Genomic DNA, 15946 nt, shown 5'->3' on the forward strand with positions numbered 1-15946 from the left:
TATATAATATAAATATAATATATTGTAACACATAATATATAATATAAATATAATATATTGTAACACATAATATATAATATAAATATAATATATTGTAACACATAATATATAATATAAATATAATGTAACACATATTATATAATATAAATATAATATATTGTAACACATAATATATAATATAAATATAATATATTGTAACACATAATATATAATACAAATATAATATATTGTAACACATAATATATAATATAAATATAATATATTGTAACACATAATATATAATATAAATATAATATATTATAACACATAATATATAATATAAATATAATATATTGTAACATAATATATAATATAAATATAATATATTATAACATATAATATATAATATAGATAATGATAATAAATATAACCTATAACATATTATCATGATATGTATATAATCATGATTATGTACATAATCATGATAATAGGTAACCTCTGACCTCTGGCCTCCTCATAGGAGTGGTGGGGACTATGTTTATATGAGATCTTTAGCTTCATCTAAAAGGCACAGGCTACTGTCCAGAGTCACAAAATTGCAAGGTTAGTGTTGGAAGATCTTTGAACAGTTCAAGAGAAACCAGAAATACAAACCGGCATGTATAATCTATGGACTTAAACACTGACAATTAAATTTAATTCTTTTTAAAGCAAAAGAAATATGAGGATCAAATAGAACTTACTTGTGTGATAGCTCTACTTGAAGGATCTTCAGTTTTCAAAATCTCATACAAAGGATGTCTTTTAGGCATTCAGTTAATACTTCCTAAGACCTCACTAATTCAGAATTCTTTAATTTTACAAGTCGGAAAACTGTTTCTTTTCTGTAGCCATCGAATTCTTCCTTTCTTTTATTAATTTATTCATTCAGTGTCTACTCTGTGCTGGTTGGGTCCTATGCTAAGTACAGAACAACTAACAATGAGTTAGTTTTAGTTATTTATAACCTATGACTTCCAATGGCATCTAGTCTTGTAATGACAACATTAGACTTATGAAACAGACAGTATTTGATGTGGGTATTGCTACAATAATTTGTAATGTCGCTTTTGAGGGATGGTCTTGAGAAGGTTATGCTCTATCTTAGCAGTTCACAAATCTAAGTGGAGAGACAGAAGCAGAAGGTACAGACGACTGAAGACAAATGGTGTGAAGGACGTTGACAAGAGGATGTGGTTGAACATAAAAGCAATCCTAAAGAAGTGAATTCTGGATGGAATGTATGGCACCCGTGGTGATTTTAACATGTTAAAACTTCCTGTAACACTCCCTCAGCTTCACAATTTCGGGCAGTCCAGAAAACATACTTTATCTCTGCTCAAAAAGAGAGAACCGTTTCACAAAAGCTAAAGCTCTAAATTCCACTTCTTGTGTACATTAAAGACTTAATTAACTGATTTAACCACATTTTGCCATTTTTTTTCTAGTTGTTACATTCTCATTTCTTCAGTTGGTGTGAGGGGATTTTCTCTCTTTGTGGGTGTGGTTTATATTACCTTGGAAGAGGCAGTGATATTTTTGAGAAAGCAGCATGCTAGTGACAAACACTTCACAAGGCTTTATGTTAGTTTGGTGGCAGCTGTGACCAAAAGTGTAATAAAAATCAACTGAATGTTTTATTCAAATGTGTTTATCCAACAGTGGTGAGTGAACAAAGGTTGAGTTAATCTGTTATACAATATCTAGGACTGGATTTTCTATCCAGGATAAAAGCATGCTTTGTCTCAATTCTCTTGAATTTTCCATTTCATTTATCTTTCCATGTTAAATAATGCTCTGATGTTAATATTAGTAACTTTTTAGTTATTTTTTTCTTTGAGGCAACATAGTAGTTTGTTTTCCACAGTGTTTACCATCAAGTATGCCAGCTTGGATGACTCTCTCTGCCCTGTAATATTCATCTACTCTCTGCATAGCAAGGCTTACACCTACGTAGAACTCGTTTTTTTTTTTTTTTTTTTTTTTTTTTACATGGAGTGTTGCTCTGTCGCCCAGGCTAGAGTGCAGTGTTGTGATCTTGGCTCACTGCAACCTCTGCCTCCCGGGTTCAAGCAATTCTCCTGCCTCAGCCTCCTGAGTAGCTGGGACTACAGACACACACCACCATGCCCAGCTAATTTTTGTATTTTTAGTAGAGATGGGGTTTTACCATGTTGGCCAGGCTAGTTTCAAACTCCTGATCTTGTGATCCACCCGCCTAGGCCTCCCAAAGTGCTGGGATTACAGGTGTGAGCCACCACACCCAGCCAGTACTTGTTTTAATGCTTAGTTTCACTGTTTCCATTCTGACTGGCAAAATTTTCGTACTATGTGTTACTGTCCTCCCCATTTGACATCTCTAGTCCTCATGCATTACAAAGCCTCTGCAGTTGGCAGAGGTTTTAGCATTCAACATTTCTCTCTGTTCCCAGTTTTTCTTCCTTAATCAGCAAAATAGCAACATATCTACCCTCTGCTTCTTTGCTCATCCTGGAAAGTAGGAAGGCTAGAGTTACCCAGAAAACTTGAGTCTATTGTATTTTCTGAGATCATATTTTTATTAAAATCTTTTTTTCCTCCCTCCCTCCCTCCCTCCCTCCCTTCCTTCCTTCCTTCCCTTCCTCCCTCCCTTCCCCCCCACCCACTTTCCTGCCCTGCCGCCACATCTCTCATGCATTATTTAAATATCTTCCAATCCACATATTTCCATATTTTGCACATCAGCCACAGTAACTTTTTTGAAATGAGAAATCTGACCACATGACCACACATGTCCCCTACTTAAAGTACTTGAACGACTTTTCACTGCCTAAGATAATTAAGCTCAGACTCCTCATCTGACATATAAGCTCCATTATACTGTGTCTCTTGTGTGGCCTTTCATAGCTGTACCAGCCAGCCCTGAGATGCTCCTGGTCTGCGAATGGGACACCCTTGACTTCAGTGCCTGGCTTTTCCCTTTGCTGTATGTCATACTCCATTCACTTCCCCTGTCTCTCTGTCTTTCCCGCTTCTTTTTCCTGCATATCTTCCCATGGGCATATTGCCACCTCACACTTGCTTTGAGAGCACAGTCTCTGCATACTCTCAGTCTAGATTCCAGCATGGATGTTCCACTCACTAGTTTTGGGCCTTGAACAAGTTATTCTACCTCTCAGTGCTTTAGTTTCCTCATCTGTGAAACAGAGTATTACTAGTGGTCACCTTACCAGGTTGTTGTGAAAACTAAATGAACAAACCCATATAAAGAATTTATTATGTGAGTATGTAATAAATTATTATGACTAAATCCATAAATCTTCACAACACATTAATATCACATTTTTAGTCAGCTTAAGAATATTAAAAAGGCAAATCTACTGTGATAAAAGATCATAAACAGAAGAAAGCATGCCAAAGCTAAATATAAATGATTTGAGGATTACCAATTCATTAGGATCAGTCATTTTCTGTTCTCTTTCATTGATTAGGATAATCAACACATAGTTTTTGAAATTCAAGATTAAAATAAAACGGATTAAAATTACTGAATACCTGTATTAGAAAGGAAGAATGGAATATAACAGTAGGCATCACATAATGACTCGATTGCTTTTCTAATCTCAGTTGAATGCTTTATTAGGATATTACCAAGATTTTAAAATTTCAAGATGATTCTTCTTTTCTGTTTTAGGAGATTAGAAGGTTGGACGTTTGACATTGTACAAACTGTGATGATTCATATAGATATTGTACTACTTAACCTACTTATACCAATGACTGTGCTATTTCCAGGATAAATCACTTGGGTTTGAAGTTTGAAGCAGTACCTAGAGTCTGATCCTAAGCCATACTTAAGATCTCAGGAGACTCTGATGAACAGGAGAAAGTAGGTGCTTCCAGCTGCTTCCTGGAATGCTATTTAGATTTCTAGTTGGCTCTAGGGCCAGATCATGCTTCTATTTAAAGCAATGGTCTCAGGAAGCTAGAAGGAGTCCTGTTGCTATGATACCCAAAGGATTTTATAGTTGGGAACAGAGTGTAAGGGCTTGGATTTAGTGAAGCTATAACTTTAAACAAAAACTGGCTCCATTCTTGAATGTCTGTTGGAACGAAGGGAAACCTGAGGAAATGTCAGGTGGAGACCTCCTTGGCCTCCCTAGCAGCCAAGGTTAGAGTCTTCCTCAGAGTAGCTAAATTACTGGCCTCCACCAAATTGCTCTGGGGGTTTAAGAGCTGATCTCTGTCCATGGACTTTTTGCCCAAAGCAAGACCCTGTTGAAAGTGAAAGGGGTCCAATCATTTCAATAGCCCTGGTTTGCCAGGAAGGATGGCAGAAATAAGAAATATTCCTGTCAAACTGGATCTGTGGTGATTCTAAAGCTGGAGCTAGGATAAATGGTTAATACCAAAAAAGGGTAAACAGATTTCATTACAAATGTTTGCTCTCCCCTTCTCTTTGTGTGTGTCTCTTAGGTTGTCTCTTTCTTGCATATTGATGACTTTCTTCTATCTTATGAAGTTTATGTGTAGCTCTCAGAAGACCCACATAGTAATAAAAATTCCCACATAACAAAAGACCTTCTCTTCTGTTAAAGTGTCTCTATGATATAAATTACATTATAATAACATCATCTGGTGAGATTGCAATGTTTATGAAGTCTGTATGTATTGAGATTATTAATAGTCACAATAAAGCACAATATTTTACATTTCCAGTAAGTACTGTCTATAGATGCATCTACATTTACCGTGGGTCTGAACATGACTTGTTGCTGTTGCTTTGGAGCTTTTCAGTTAGAGGCCTATTATGTGAGGGGTGAAGCATAAATTTAACTTTGTTTCCTCTCTGTGAAATCTGTTGGTGCATTTTGACGATTCCTTCATTACATACATAATTAATGAGGGCCTATGCTATATGCTAAGCACTGTTAGAGTTGATGTGTGACATAAAAATTAATAAGATGTGGTCTTATGCACAGAGTACTCACCCTCTGCCAAAATATCTTCCTTTGCCTTTTAGTGACAATTGAATCTTAATGTTTATACTTGGTAGAATCCACTGTTATCTGCAATAAAATATTTATGTCATTGTCAATCTATTTAAATGAAATTTTAACATTTTTTTTTTCTCACTTCTACTCCTGATCATAACCTGGGCATCTTTTCTGTGAAGCTGAGTCATCCAATGGTGGCTATTCCTGAACATGAAGCTCTTGATTCCAAAGAGGTAAATGTAAGATAGGACTGGACATCTAGTTATCCATTTCTGTGTGATTGTAGAAATAAACCAATCTTTTTTTTTAATGTTAACAAAATTGTGCTTTTAAAACAAAAGAAAGAATTATTACTAACTGTTTCACTCTGTCAGTCACAAGGATTTGATAGTGAAATAAGTAAATTCTTGCTGCCTCTCAATGTAGAAGGTAGCACTAGAGTTCCCCGTGTCTGATACCTGGACCACAAACCAACTCCTATCCCAAGTGCCTGTCTTTGTGATTTCCTTTTTGGGTTTATATGTGAAATCACCATTGTCTTCTTTCTCTAGAGGGTCAATGGATGTCCCATAATCCATATGGTGTGTTTTCAGGGTCAGAGTCACAGTATCTCATGGTATCTCAGTTTCAGTTCATAGGAAGATGAGTGCTGGGCTCACTGAGCACCCCCAACCCCACCTTCCCCAAGTGAATTTTATATATGGCATGCAGCTTTTAGACAAAGGCATATCAGCTCAATCATAGCCTCTACATTTCATGTAAATGTTTATCTACTTTAATGTTTTGAGCTGATAAGTAAAAAGTAAATTCAAACAACTTTCTTTTTTTAAAAAAATGCTATACCACAGAAACAAAGACAAAAATTCTGTAAAGAAATGTTCTCATCATGGTTTACTTTTGTATTCATCAAGAGCAAGAATAACTGAACAGTGTTTTCTTCTTTACATCCCCTCAGATAAAGTGGAAAATGGGAGAAAAAAAGTGATTTTAAAAAACTTATCTCTGAGAAGGGACTGGGTGAGCTCACACATTCATTTAAAACACCCTCACAAAAGAAGTATGCTTGATTTTGCAGCCTCCAAGTTCAGGAAGAAACAAGCATAATATAAAAGAGAAGTAAGAATAATAAAATTCCACGTATAATTTGAATTTTATTTTCCAAGCCATATTTTCCACAATTTAGGGCATACTATCTACTTTTCCTAAACTGGCATCCCTATTTCTGCAAATTTAAAAAGGTCTGTCATAGTATAAGACTGATGTGGCTTTTTGCTGTAACATTAGTCATTAAAATATAAAGTTGTGTTATGAATAGGTATGCATTTATATCCTTGACCACATCTCTGGTTACTTTTTAAGATAATATTGTAAAAATAGGATTATTGGTTTTACGATTATGAACATATGGAAGACTCTCAACACATGTAGCCAAATTGCTGTCCTGGAAAATTGTAGTAATTTACCATATGAGGAGTGTATTATAATAATATCTGTCTCCATGCAGTCTTGGCAGCATTGAGAATTATTATAATTCCCAGTTTATTGAGAGGCTACTATACATTAGAAACAGTGTTATGCACTTTGTTTTACTTAATTTTCATAAAACATTCTTGAGTTAACTACTATTATTATTCTTTTTAGAGATGAGGAAACTAAAGCTACAGGAACTTAATCTATTGCCTAAAGTCAAATAGCTAGGAAGTGTCTCCACAATCAGAAATTGAATCCAAATCTGACAGCCTGCAGTCTGTGCCTCTTGGGCACTCTATTATTCTCTGTCTGGTATCTAAATTAATCTAAATTAGGATTTTTAATTTAGATAAAGATATTTATCCAAATTTCTCTATTTTAATTTATATTTCTATCTATATGATCTAATTCTTTCTCTTTTAAAATCACGTTTAAAATACTTGCCAAATTAAAAGGGAAAGTTACTTTTTAATATTAATTTGCATGTTAAAATTCTGTATTTCTTCTGTTATTTTTGTCTTTTTAAATCTATTTTGTTTTTGCACTATCTTATGCATTTATTGGCATGGTAATATATTTTTGTTGAGTAGTAAACTCCCTTTTTATATATTAAAGTTAATAACTTTTTGTCAAATGTGTTAGCTCTTTGAGTATGATGGTGGCAAATTGTGTAATAGTGAAAAATTAGAAAAATATATACTTTCAGAAATAGAAGAATGATTAAATAAATTTTGCACATTTCAGATGAATATAAAAAATAAGAAACTTTGTATTTCTTTCAAATACAATAATTTTGGTTCAAGTTCACATAGACTATATCTACACAATAAGAGTGTTCCTACACAAAAAAGAGAAAATGAATTGGTTATTTAAATTACAAAAACAGCCAGTTCAGATAACAAATTGAGAACTACTGAATGTTCGGTAATGCAAAAGACTTTGTGAGCCAAAGAGAATGGTATAGATGTAGTATTTGCATTTTTTTACACCAATTATCACAACCCTGGAGACAGAACTTAAAATTAAGATAGTGGATAAGATTGCCATAAAATGATTTTGATTCAGGTTTGGAATATATGAAAAATGTCATTTAGAGTTTGAAGTTTAACATTTGTGAGAGACAGTACCTATTAGTAGTAAAAAATGTAAATAATTAAGGAAAAGGCCATTTTGTGATTCCAGGGTTCTGTATTTTACTTGTTAGTAATATTGGCACATTTTGGAGCAATTTAGCAACTTTTTACAACTTCTTATGATGTGTGGTCAGACTAATATTGATCAATATATTTCCCCCAAACCTTTTCTCTGTTATTTATTTACCTTCAACAACAACCAAGAAACATCAGTTTTATAAAGCAATTCTGTTCTTATGACTATATGACCTAAAGGAATAAACCATTTCAGTTACAAACCCAGTGCAAATAAAAAATTATGGAAAAGCCCTTGATGGTATCTCAAAATTTTCCTCTTGGTTTTTCTTTCATTTCCTAAAGACATTAGTTTGTCTTGCTTACTACCAGACTGTCATTTCTTGAATCAAATCAGGCTATTTGTAGATACTACCTTTTTAAAATTAACTCAGTAATTCATTTAAATACAAACAGATGTTAGATATATCAGATTTGACTTACTCATCATTTTTATAACTCACATCATTTCTAAAGTTCATTTAAAAGGAACTAACTAAAAAAAAATTCCACTTAACATCTAGCTCAGTGGTTCTCAACCCTGGCTGAACATTAGAATCATCTGTAATTGACTTTTGAAACACACCAATGATAAATATACCTCCTTGTCATATGACAGGGATCCATTCCAGACAAATTAATAAATCAAGAAACTTTATAGGTGACAAAGGTATTTGTATGTTTTAAAATCTCTTCAGATTATTCAAATATGCATCAAAGGTTGAGATCTTCAAATTATAGTTCCTTCATTGGCAGTCTAGGAAGGCCAATCAAATAAATCGGTCATTCAACCCTGAAATCACAAAATAGAAAGTAAAAGTAGGAGGATCATGAAAGAATTTGTTGCAGTGAATGATTTCAATTTCTAAAAACTTGGGTGACAACAAATTACTGTCCAATGGCTTAAAGGAATAACATGTGCTTTAATTTGTGGTAGATTAATTTTGAGAGATCTGTTCTGTGTTGAGATCCACTGTAATTTCATTAGTAAAATTTAACACTTTATTTTTGTTTGCCTTGACATTCCATACAAGGTTTGGAAATTGCTTGGATGGGGCTGGCATAGCATTTGGTGCAAGCTGAGTCTGGAGGCTTGGTGCATTCCAAACAATGTTTTATTTGTACTTTATATAACACTTAAAATACATGGTCACTGATGAAACTCCATACAGGCAGATGAGATCTGTAAATAATTGATTTGACCATTGTGTCAGCTGATTTTCAAAGAAGAACACTTTCGTAGATTTTTACTGTTCACACCAATGCAGTAATTTCTAAGAAGGTGAATATTTAACACCATACAGGCAGAGCATACTCGTTGACTAAGATAAATGATTTCTGAGTTGAGTTACTTAGGAGAAAATTAAATTCTAGTAGTGACAATTATTTTTTATTGTATTTCTCATCTTGAAAGTTCAGCAACTCTTCTATCCACAACCACTCCATAAACTACTTCTCCTTCTGCAGACTTGTTTGTGAAAGTCATACTGCAGAATGAGATATAAACAGACCGCCCCTCTTTGTATTACCTGCTACATGCAGCCCTATGACTACTGCATTTTATTTTCAAATTGAAGATCAATTGATTTCCCAAAACATGATTAGATGCATTTGGTTCTGACCTTTCAGGTTCATTTGTTATTAACACAACTTGAGAGCTAATCATTCACTAGCTGCCCATAAAACACATATTCGGCAAATTCTTGTGTTTTCTTATCCCTTCTCTTTGCAGATTTTTGATAAACATTTAAGGGTTTACAAGATAACAATTCTGTTAGCAAGGTGACTATGACTGATTTGCCACTTTGGTGGTATATAAGCTTTTTGAGTTTATTTTATTTTGAATTTCAGAACCTCCACTGATGTCTAAGGTTCTAAGAGTATAAAGCAGCCATCCCATTCCTCTGACTTTATCCTCTGATGAGAACATAGAAAAGAGAAAATAAATTACTGGCCCGCGGAAGCCACTCTCATTTTCTGGTTTGATTCAAGGGTAAAAATAAAATTATCAAGAGAAAAAGGCCCACTCTATTCTTTTCAGGCAATTTTCCAAAACATTATTTCTCAAAATGAAGCTTTGATACATCTTGGATTGCTGAGAGTTGAAGGTTGTAATCTCAGGCAAGAATTTGGAATCTGGATATTATTACCTGTTGATTAAAAGAAGATTCCTATGCATTGATAGACAAATGGTTACAGGGCCAGGGTAAATTTGTCTTATAAAAATAAAGACACCTGATACAGGTACCTGAGTAGATAGCCACCTTTCCCAGTCATCAGGTGAGTAGGGAAATAATAAAGGAAAGGATATTCCTATACTCAGATTTGATAGCAATGGACCCGTCAAAATGACTTTCTTGTGTTGTAAGCCCCCAACCTGTGTTGGGGAAATGTAATTTAAAAACAGAACAAAACAAAACCTTTCTGCTAACCCAGAAGTTCCCTTCACAAGGGTAGTAGAGAAAGAAAACCCTTTTTGTTATTGAATAACATTGAACCAGAATGTGATGTGCATTATAGGCAATCTGCTAATAGACTGCAAAGACAAGAAGAAATCTCACCCTTCGTATAGCCAAGGAGATAGACTCCATTTTATACATATTCTCAAGATCAACAATAATTAAGTTGGTCCTCAAGTAAGAAAAAAATGACAGCATCATTAATTATACATAGTTCATCTTAAGTTCACCTGGAATTTGGGATGACAATCTGTGTCTGGCTTTACACAAGGTAAAGTAAACTTCTCATATCTTTAGGACATGGGGTCATTTCATAACTTTGAGCCAGGCTTGAGCTAAAGTTAGAGTCTTATCCTCCCTGGAAACTGGCAGATAGGGATGATGTCTTTCTTGGTTGTTTACATTTAAAGGACATGGTTCTCAAGTCCTTGAAAGAGACTTTTCAGGGCCTGACAAAAGGCCCACCTGTTTTCAAAAGAATTTATATACATTTCAAAGAGAGGAGAAAGTACTTACAATGATGAGTTTTCTAAAGTAAATGCTTTAAGGAAAAGAAGGAGGAGGGAAATCTCTCCCCTTATGCTCAGCAGCAAGAATTAAGCCTTTCTTTTTGAAGTTCCAATTGTTCTTACACTTGGTTGGCAAGAACCAGAACTAAAATCAGAGAGAGTCTGGTTCTGAAGTAGCCAATAAAAAGAAACAGGTGTCATTTATTTTTCTCTTCTAGAAACTCAGTTAAATCTACTATAGGAGAAGTGGGCGTTTGACAATTTTGGGGTCTCTCCTTCAAAGTCATCTCAACAGATTAAAGTTGGGTTTGATATTGTAGTGAGTCACTGTGAAGTTGAGCAGAAGTCAGGAACTAAAAGGACCTACAACTCCTCTGTGTGGTGGCTTGGGAAGACTATTTCTAGTTTCCAAGAGAAACAAACAAAACACTAAGATCAGGGTTAATAATTATTTGGAACTCACATCATCCAGATGTCACATGGTTTTGACCCCAGATTCAACATTGTACTCTTTAGAGTCCATTGTACCTGCATCCTTTATCTATGAGGCTGCCTTTATAGGACCTTAATTACTGAACGTTTTATAGCTTCTGGCTTATGGATAATAAACTCTGATACCAGATTTTATCTTTTTTCACCAAAGTCAGTAGTTACATAAATGCACAAAACATTTGAAATCTTTCAGGAAAAAAAAGAACATACATCATTTAATCATATTATGATACACATTTCTTGGAAATGGCTTTTTGTTCTTAGTACATGCAGCCTGATTTCATATTCACAAGAACACATATGTAAGTTATTTTGTTTTCATTTTGCAGTAAAGAATATGCATATTTGGTTTTGCATTTAATGGGAATGAAAAACCAACTCACATAGCACATTCTTTTAAAAAATGCTGTCTGTAACATTGGCTTAATGTTTCACAAGAATATATTACCTATTACCCAAAGTTAACTCTGAATTAAAAAAAAAAACAACAAGATTTTGAGTTTGACTGTGTTCCAGAATTATGACTTCCAAAGCATCTTAAGTTCTTTCTTGCTTGTATTTTCTTATATCCAAAATAAGTGTGTTGTTTCATTGGCAATATAATAAAATACTGAGCCTTAACTGCCAGTGTGCTAGTTTGAAAATAGAATTGATTTATTTGTTGATGATTCTCACTTTTCTTACATGTTCACCTTTGTTATTCCCAAGTTTTTTAGCTCTTTATCTATACTGAGATTGGCAAAAAAAACCCAGTAAAAACTTCACAAAGTGTCTAAAACGATGGCTGTAGCTGTCATAGCATAGTACAACTTTTCCAACTGGCTACTAAATTGTGGGGCCAAACATTTATGTGGTCTGCTGGTGGGTTCAGGAAGAGCTGAGAAATAGTGCTAAGCTTGCTGGCATGGCATCAGAGGATGATCTGCCTATGGTGCTTCAATCTGATTTAATGATTCCTATTATAATAAAATTTTATATTTCAGAGGGAACTTAGAAGGCATTTATTCCAATATTTTATTTAATGTTATAATCCCATCTACATCATATATGCTCATATATCTTCTACTGAACCTCTCCTGGTAACAGAGTTCACGATTTCACAAGCCGGACTCAATATAGGTTTTAGTTTGACTAAGACAAACTAAGTAATGGCTATGTGAACAACAAAAGCAAATATAAAACATGGAATAAGCTGGGGTTTAATTTGGAGCACTATGACCTTGGGTGTGATATTGACTCCTTCTGAGCTTCAATTTTATTCTTTGTAAAATGGAATCAAATGATTGTGAAGGTCTGCCTAAGTGTATGTAAAGTGCTTAGCATATAAAATACATGGCACTTAAAAAGTATTAGCCAAATGATGATCATTTCCTTAACCCTCTTGTAAAATTAACTACTAAATGCTGGTACTTTAAGAAAAATCATGTTGGTGCTTTCAGAAAAAGCAAAATAATGGTAATTTTTATTTGTTAGAAAAATTAATGAGGAGATGTACTTGAGTCATTTCCTCCCTTCATTCTAGGGCTTCAGAGAATTCCAGATGATGAAAGCTACAGCTTACTTCTTACTTTTTGCCTGTTGATTTTCTATGGCCAGAACAAACCAGAGCAGTCATGAGCCACCCCTTTGTTAGTGCTTTTTATCTGTCGCCTTATTCTAGTCTAAAATATACTTTCTCATAATAATGCAGAATGTAACCGCGATTCACAATCCTGTTTAGCTGCTTGGCCGAGACATTCACCTTGCACATAGGAGCCAGCTCTAAGTCACCACTGCTTCTTCACCTCATGATCTGGCTGAGGGCAAAGCACAGACAGTTGCCTACAGAAAGGCAACTGACCTCCTTTATTTTCTACCAGGCATTTCGGAAGGTTCCCATGTTAGTCATGAGTTGGAACCTGGAAATAGAACGTTCTGGTCAGTTCCTCCATTGGTGTTATTCCATCACATTGTTCTATCAGAGACATGTCTTAGAACTGTATTTCTCTTCTTGCTTCATCTCTGATATTTTCTTTTATACTTTCTTTTGTATAATCTGCCTTCACAGTTGCCAATAGCCATCTTCCACTCAATTAAGTTTATCTTATCTGTTCCAGACGGTCCAACCCTATCATGTAGGAACAGAGAGACTGAATGGGTAAAGAAATTATTGGAATCACTCCTCTACCACAGAGCAAAATTGTAAGATCAAGCAAATCAATATATGAAAAAAAGCGAGAGGTTATTTGGTCTTGGTCTTTTGTAATGTTCCCTTTTGCAAAAGCTGGGACTTAATTCAATCCCTATTCAGTTTACCTCCTTGTTAGATGATGCATTTTAGGGAATGGTGCAGTCAATGCTGAAGTGAAGTTAAGTCATCTGCCAAGTCATGAAAGGGTGTGGGTGTGGGTGGGATATAACAGTGCTGTTCCTTAAGGCAGCCCCTGCCCCTCAAAACCATCATGGCACTTTGTAGGAGGCCAGAACTGCTCTGCTGAACTGCCAAGAGATTGGAGTCTGATGTAAAGGTACAGCTGTTTGTCTTTATTATGCCATTAATAGTGAAACAAGGAAGGATCTACTTAAGGAATAAAAATAAGCTTTTCCTATTGTAGTATAAACCATTTTTTTGTAGGAGATGCTATGCCCAAATATTAATGTGTAATTTTCAGGTGTGTATTTTTAAATTTATTCGTCTTAACCTGACTACCATATTCTCTTATTTTACAGCAATGAAGTTGGCGCAGAGGCTGAAAATACAGGCTGCTGAAGTTTTTTTGGAATGCTGGTGCTAACCACTTGCTAGATTTAACTTTTTTTTTTTTTTTCCAGAATGAGTGCTCCCTTTATGAGCTGCAGTGCAGCAGAACCAAAAAAAAGTTTGCTGCAGTTATATAGCATCACAGTTCTCTGCTAACAGCCAGCATAGAAGAGATTTACCTACAGCTTTTTGCACCACTGTTCTAGCCTTTAATGCCTTCTACTTAATATTAAGCTGACCGCAATACTAACGTGCCCCTATATTTAGCAGCCAAATAAAGAAGAATCGTGGGTAAATAGAAGAATGGCTGTGACTATTTTTCAATACAAATTTTATTTAATGCATATATTTCTAACTGAGTCAGGTTTTTATTCCCCTTTTACTTCACTTTTTTACATGAAAAAAATCACAACTTTTAAAGTAATTAGCTTTCAGAAGATGCTGATATTCAGAGGTTCTCTGGTGAGATCTTGAACATGAGAAAGTTGGTATTTTTGTATAACACACATTGCTTTCCTCTTCTGTTGGGATTCGGTGCTGCTGGGACAGACTATGTGCCAGGAGCAGCCCAGTGCTGATGAACATCGCGTTACTGGAGTGTCTGTGTCTGGGATACCACTGTCTCTCTGCCTGTCACCACATGATTCTTGTGAAGACTACTTTAGAGTTAGTTTGTATCCAAAATCCTGAGAGCAGTAGAGACCATAGAGCAAACCCATACTTGATGACAGTCCTGAGAGCCCCCTAGAGGCACATCATGTGCCCACCATGTTGGCCATCTTCAATTTATTTCCCAGTTGTCATCCCCAGCAGTCTGTCCTAGCCCCCTCTAAGTGATTTCCTTCTTCTGCTCATATGGGAAGCCTAGGATAACACACATTAAGAAAGAACAGGAGTCTGGACAGTGAGCCCCTGATGGTAAAGCAGTCTTGGGAAAACTGGCTTCATTCACTCTTTGCACATTGCCCATGTTCTCTGCGGAGCCAGCTCTGAGCCACGGTGCCCCTAAATCAAGCTTCATCACCCAGTCCCATTACCTAAACTCAAGCAGGGAGAGTGACATATAGAAGAGCAACTAGGCTCCTTCATTCTCCAATAGCCATTTTAGAATGTTCCAATTTCAGCTATTATTTGACAACTGGAAATAAAAACTTCTCAATGTCTCCTTTGTTGGTGTTAGAGAAGCAAAGGAGGCTCAATAAAGCCCTCTGCTCATCTCTCCTTCCCCCCAAAAAAACCATTTCTCCATCAACCTGATAAATTGTGTGAAGCGTCACTTTAGATTATTAATAATGATCTCTAACATTCACTGTGCTCTTATCATGAGCAATGCACCACACCAAGTGCTTTACATGAATTTAATTTAACCTCCACAATGAGCCTGTGATGTTGGTAATATTATTATCCATATTTTATTTTTGTGAGAACAGGCTCCTCCAAATGGTTAAATTAAGCTAGTAAGTGGCAGCGGCAGAATTCGAGTCCAAGTAATCTGATTCTAAGACCAAGCCATTTACTCAATCATTTGTGTAGTTATTTACGCAGTCATTTTTGGATCTCCAGTGTAAAAGGGTGACTTGATTACACTCCTCAGCTCATGGCAGATTTCTATCATAAATTTGGGCAAGCCCCCCTCATGTATGCTTGTTGATTAATGATCATCATTTATAAGAATTTCTATCTTCCCTTCTCTGCTGTATGCACACATTCTTATTTATTTAATGTATATCTTTTGCTCAGATATGTTTTGAAGATGTACATTGTTTTGTCTGCATGTATATTTAATAAATTTATAAATGGTATTGCTTATATTCTGTTTTTTTTGTTTTTTTTTCCTACTCAGCTCTGTTTTTAAAGCTTTATACACATTGCTCTATAGACATCTATTATATTGTGTTCTCACAGCTGCATGGTAGAGTCTCATCACATTTTACTTATCTACCCACCCAGCCTTAGTCTCTCAGGTTGTTTTCCTGTACCAACTGTTGTGATGTACATTCTTGCATGTGCCCCCTTGTGGACCTCTGTGAGAATTTCTCTGGAATACATACATAGGACTAGAATTGTTTAATCCTAAAGTTCCCATGTACTTAAT

General features: G+C 35.1%; 1 protein-coding gene across 14 annotated transcripts in view; it reads left to right on the top strand.

The window, feature by feature from the left end:
- The window catches only part of MLIP (muscular LMNA interacting protein), a 167763-nt gene extending 152103 nt beyond the window's left edge, over positions 1-15660 (top strand). For 10 of the 14 annotated variants that reach the window (XM_057302523.2, XM_034962259.3, XM_063605319.1 and 7 more), the window contains 2 exons: positions 5174-5227; positions 13923-15660. In XM_057302523.2, the coding sequence (XP_057158506.1) occupies positions 5174-5227; positions 13923-13988 (120 nt within the window). In that variant the 3' untranslated portion in view covers positions 13989-15660. Of the gene's footprint in view, positions 1-5173; positions 5228-13820 lie in introns of all 14 variants that reach the window. The other 4 variants (XM_034962256.3, XM_003828937.5, XM_057302524.2 and 1 more) reach the window with 2 other exon arrangements.
- Positions 15661-15946: the final 286 nt, after the last annotated feature.

Source organism: Pan paniscus, chromosome 5 (genome assembly GCF_029289425.2).
Source record: "Pan paniscus chromosome 5, NHGRI_mPanPan1-v2.0_pri, whole genome shotgun sequence".
Classification (NCBI taxonomy): domain Eukaryota; kingdom Metazoa; phylum Chordata; class Mammalia; order Primates; family Hominidae; genus Pan; species Pan paniscus.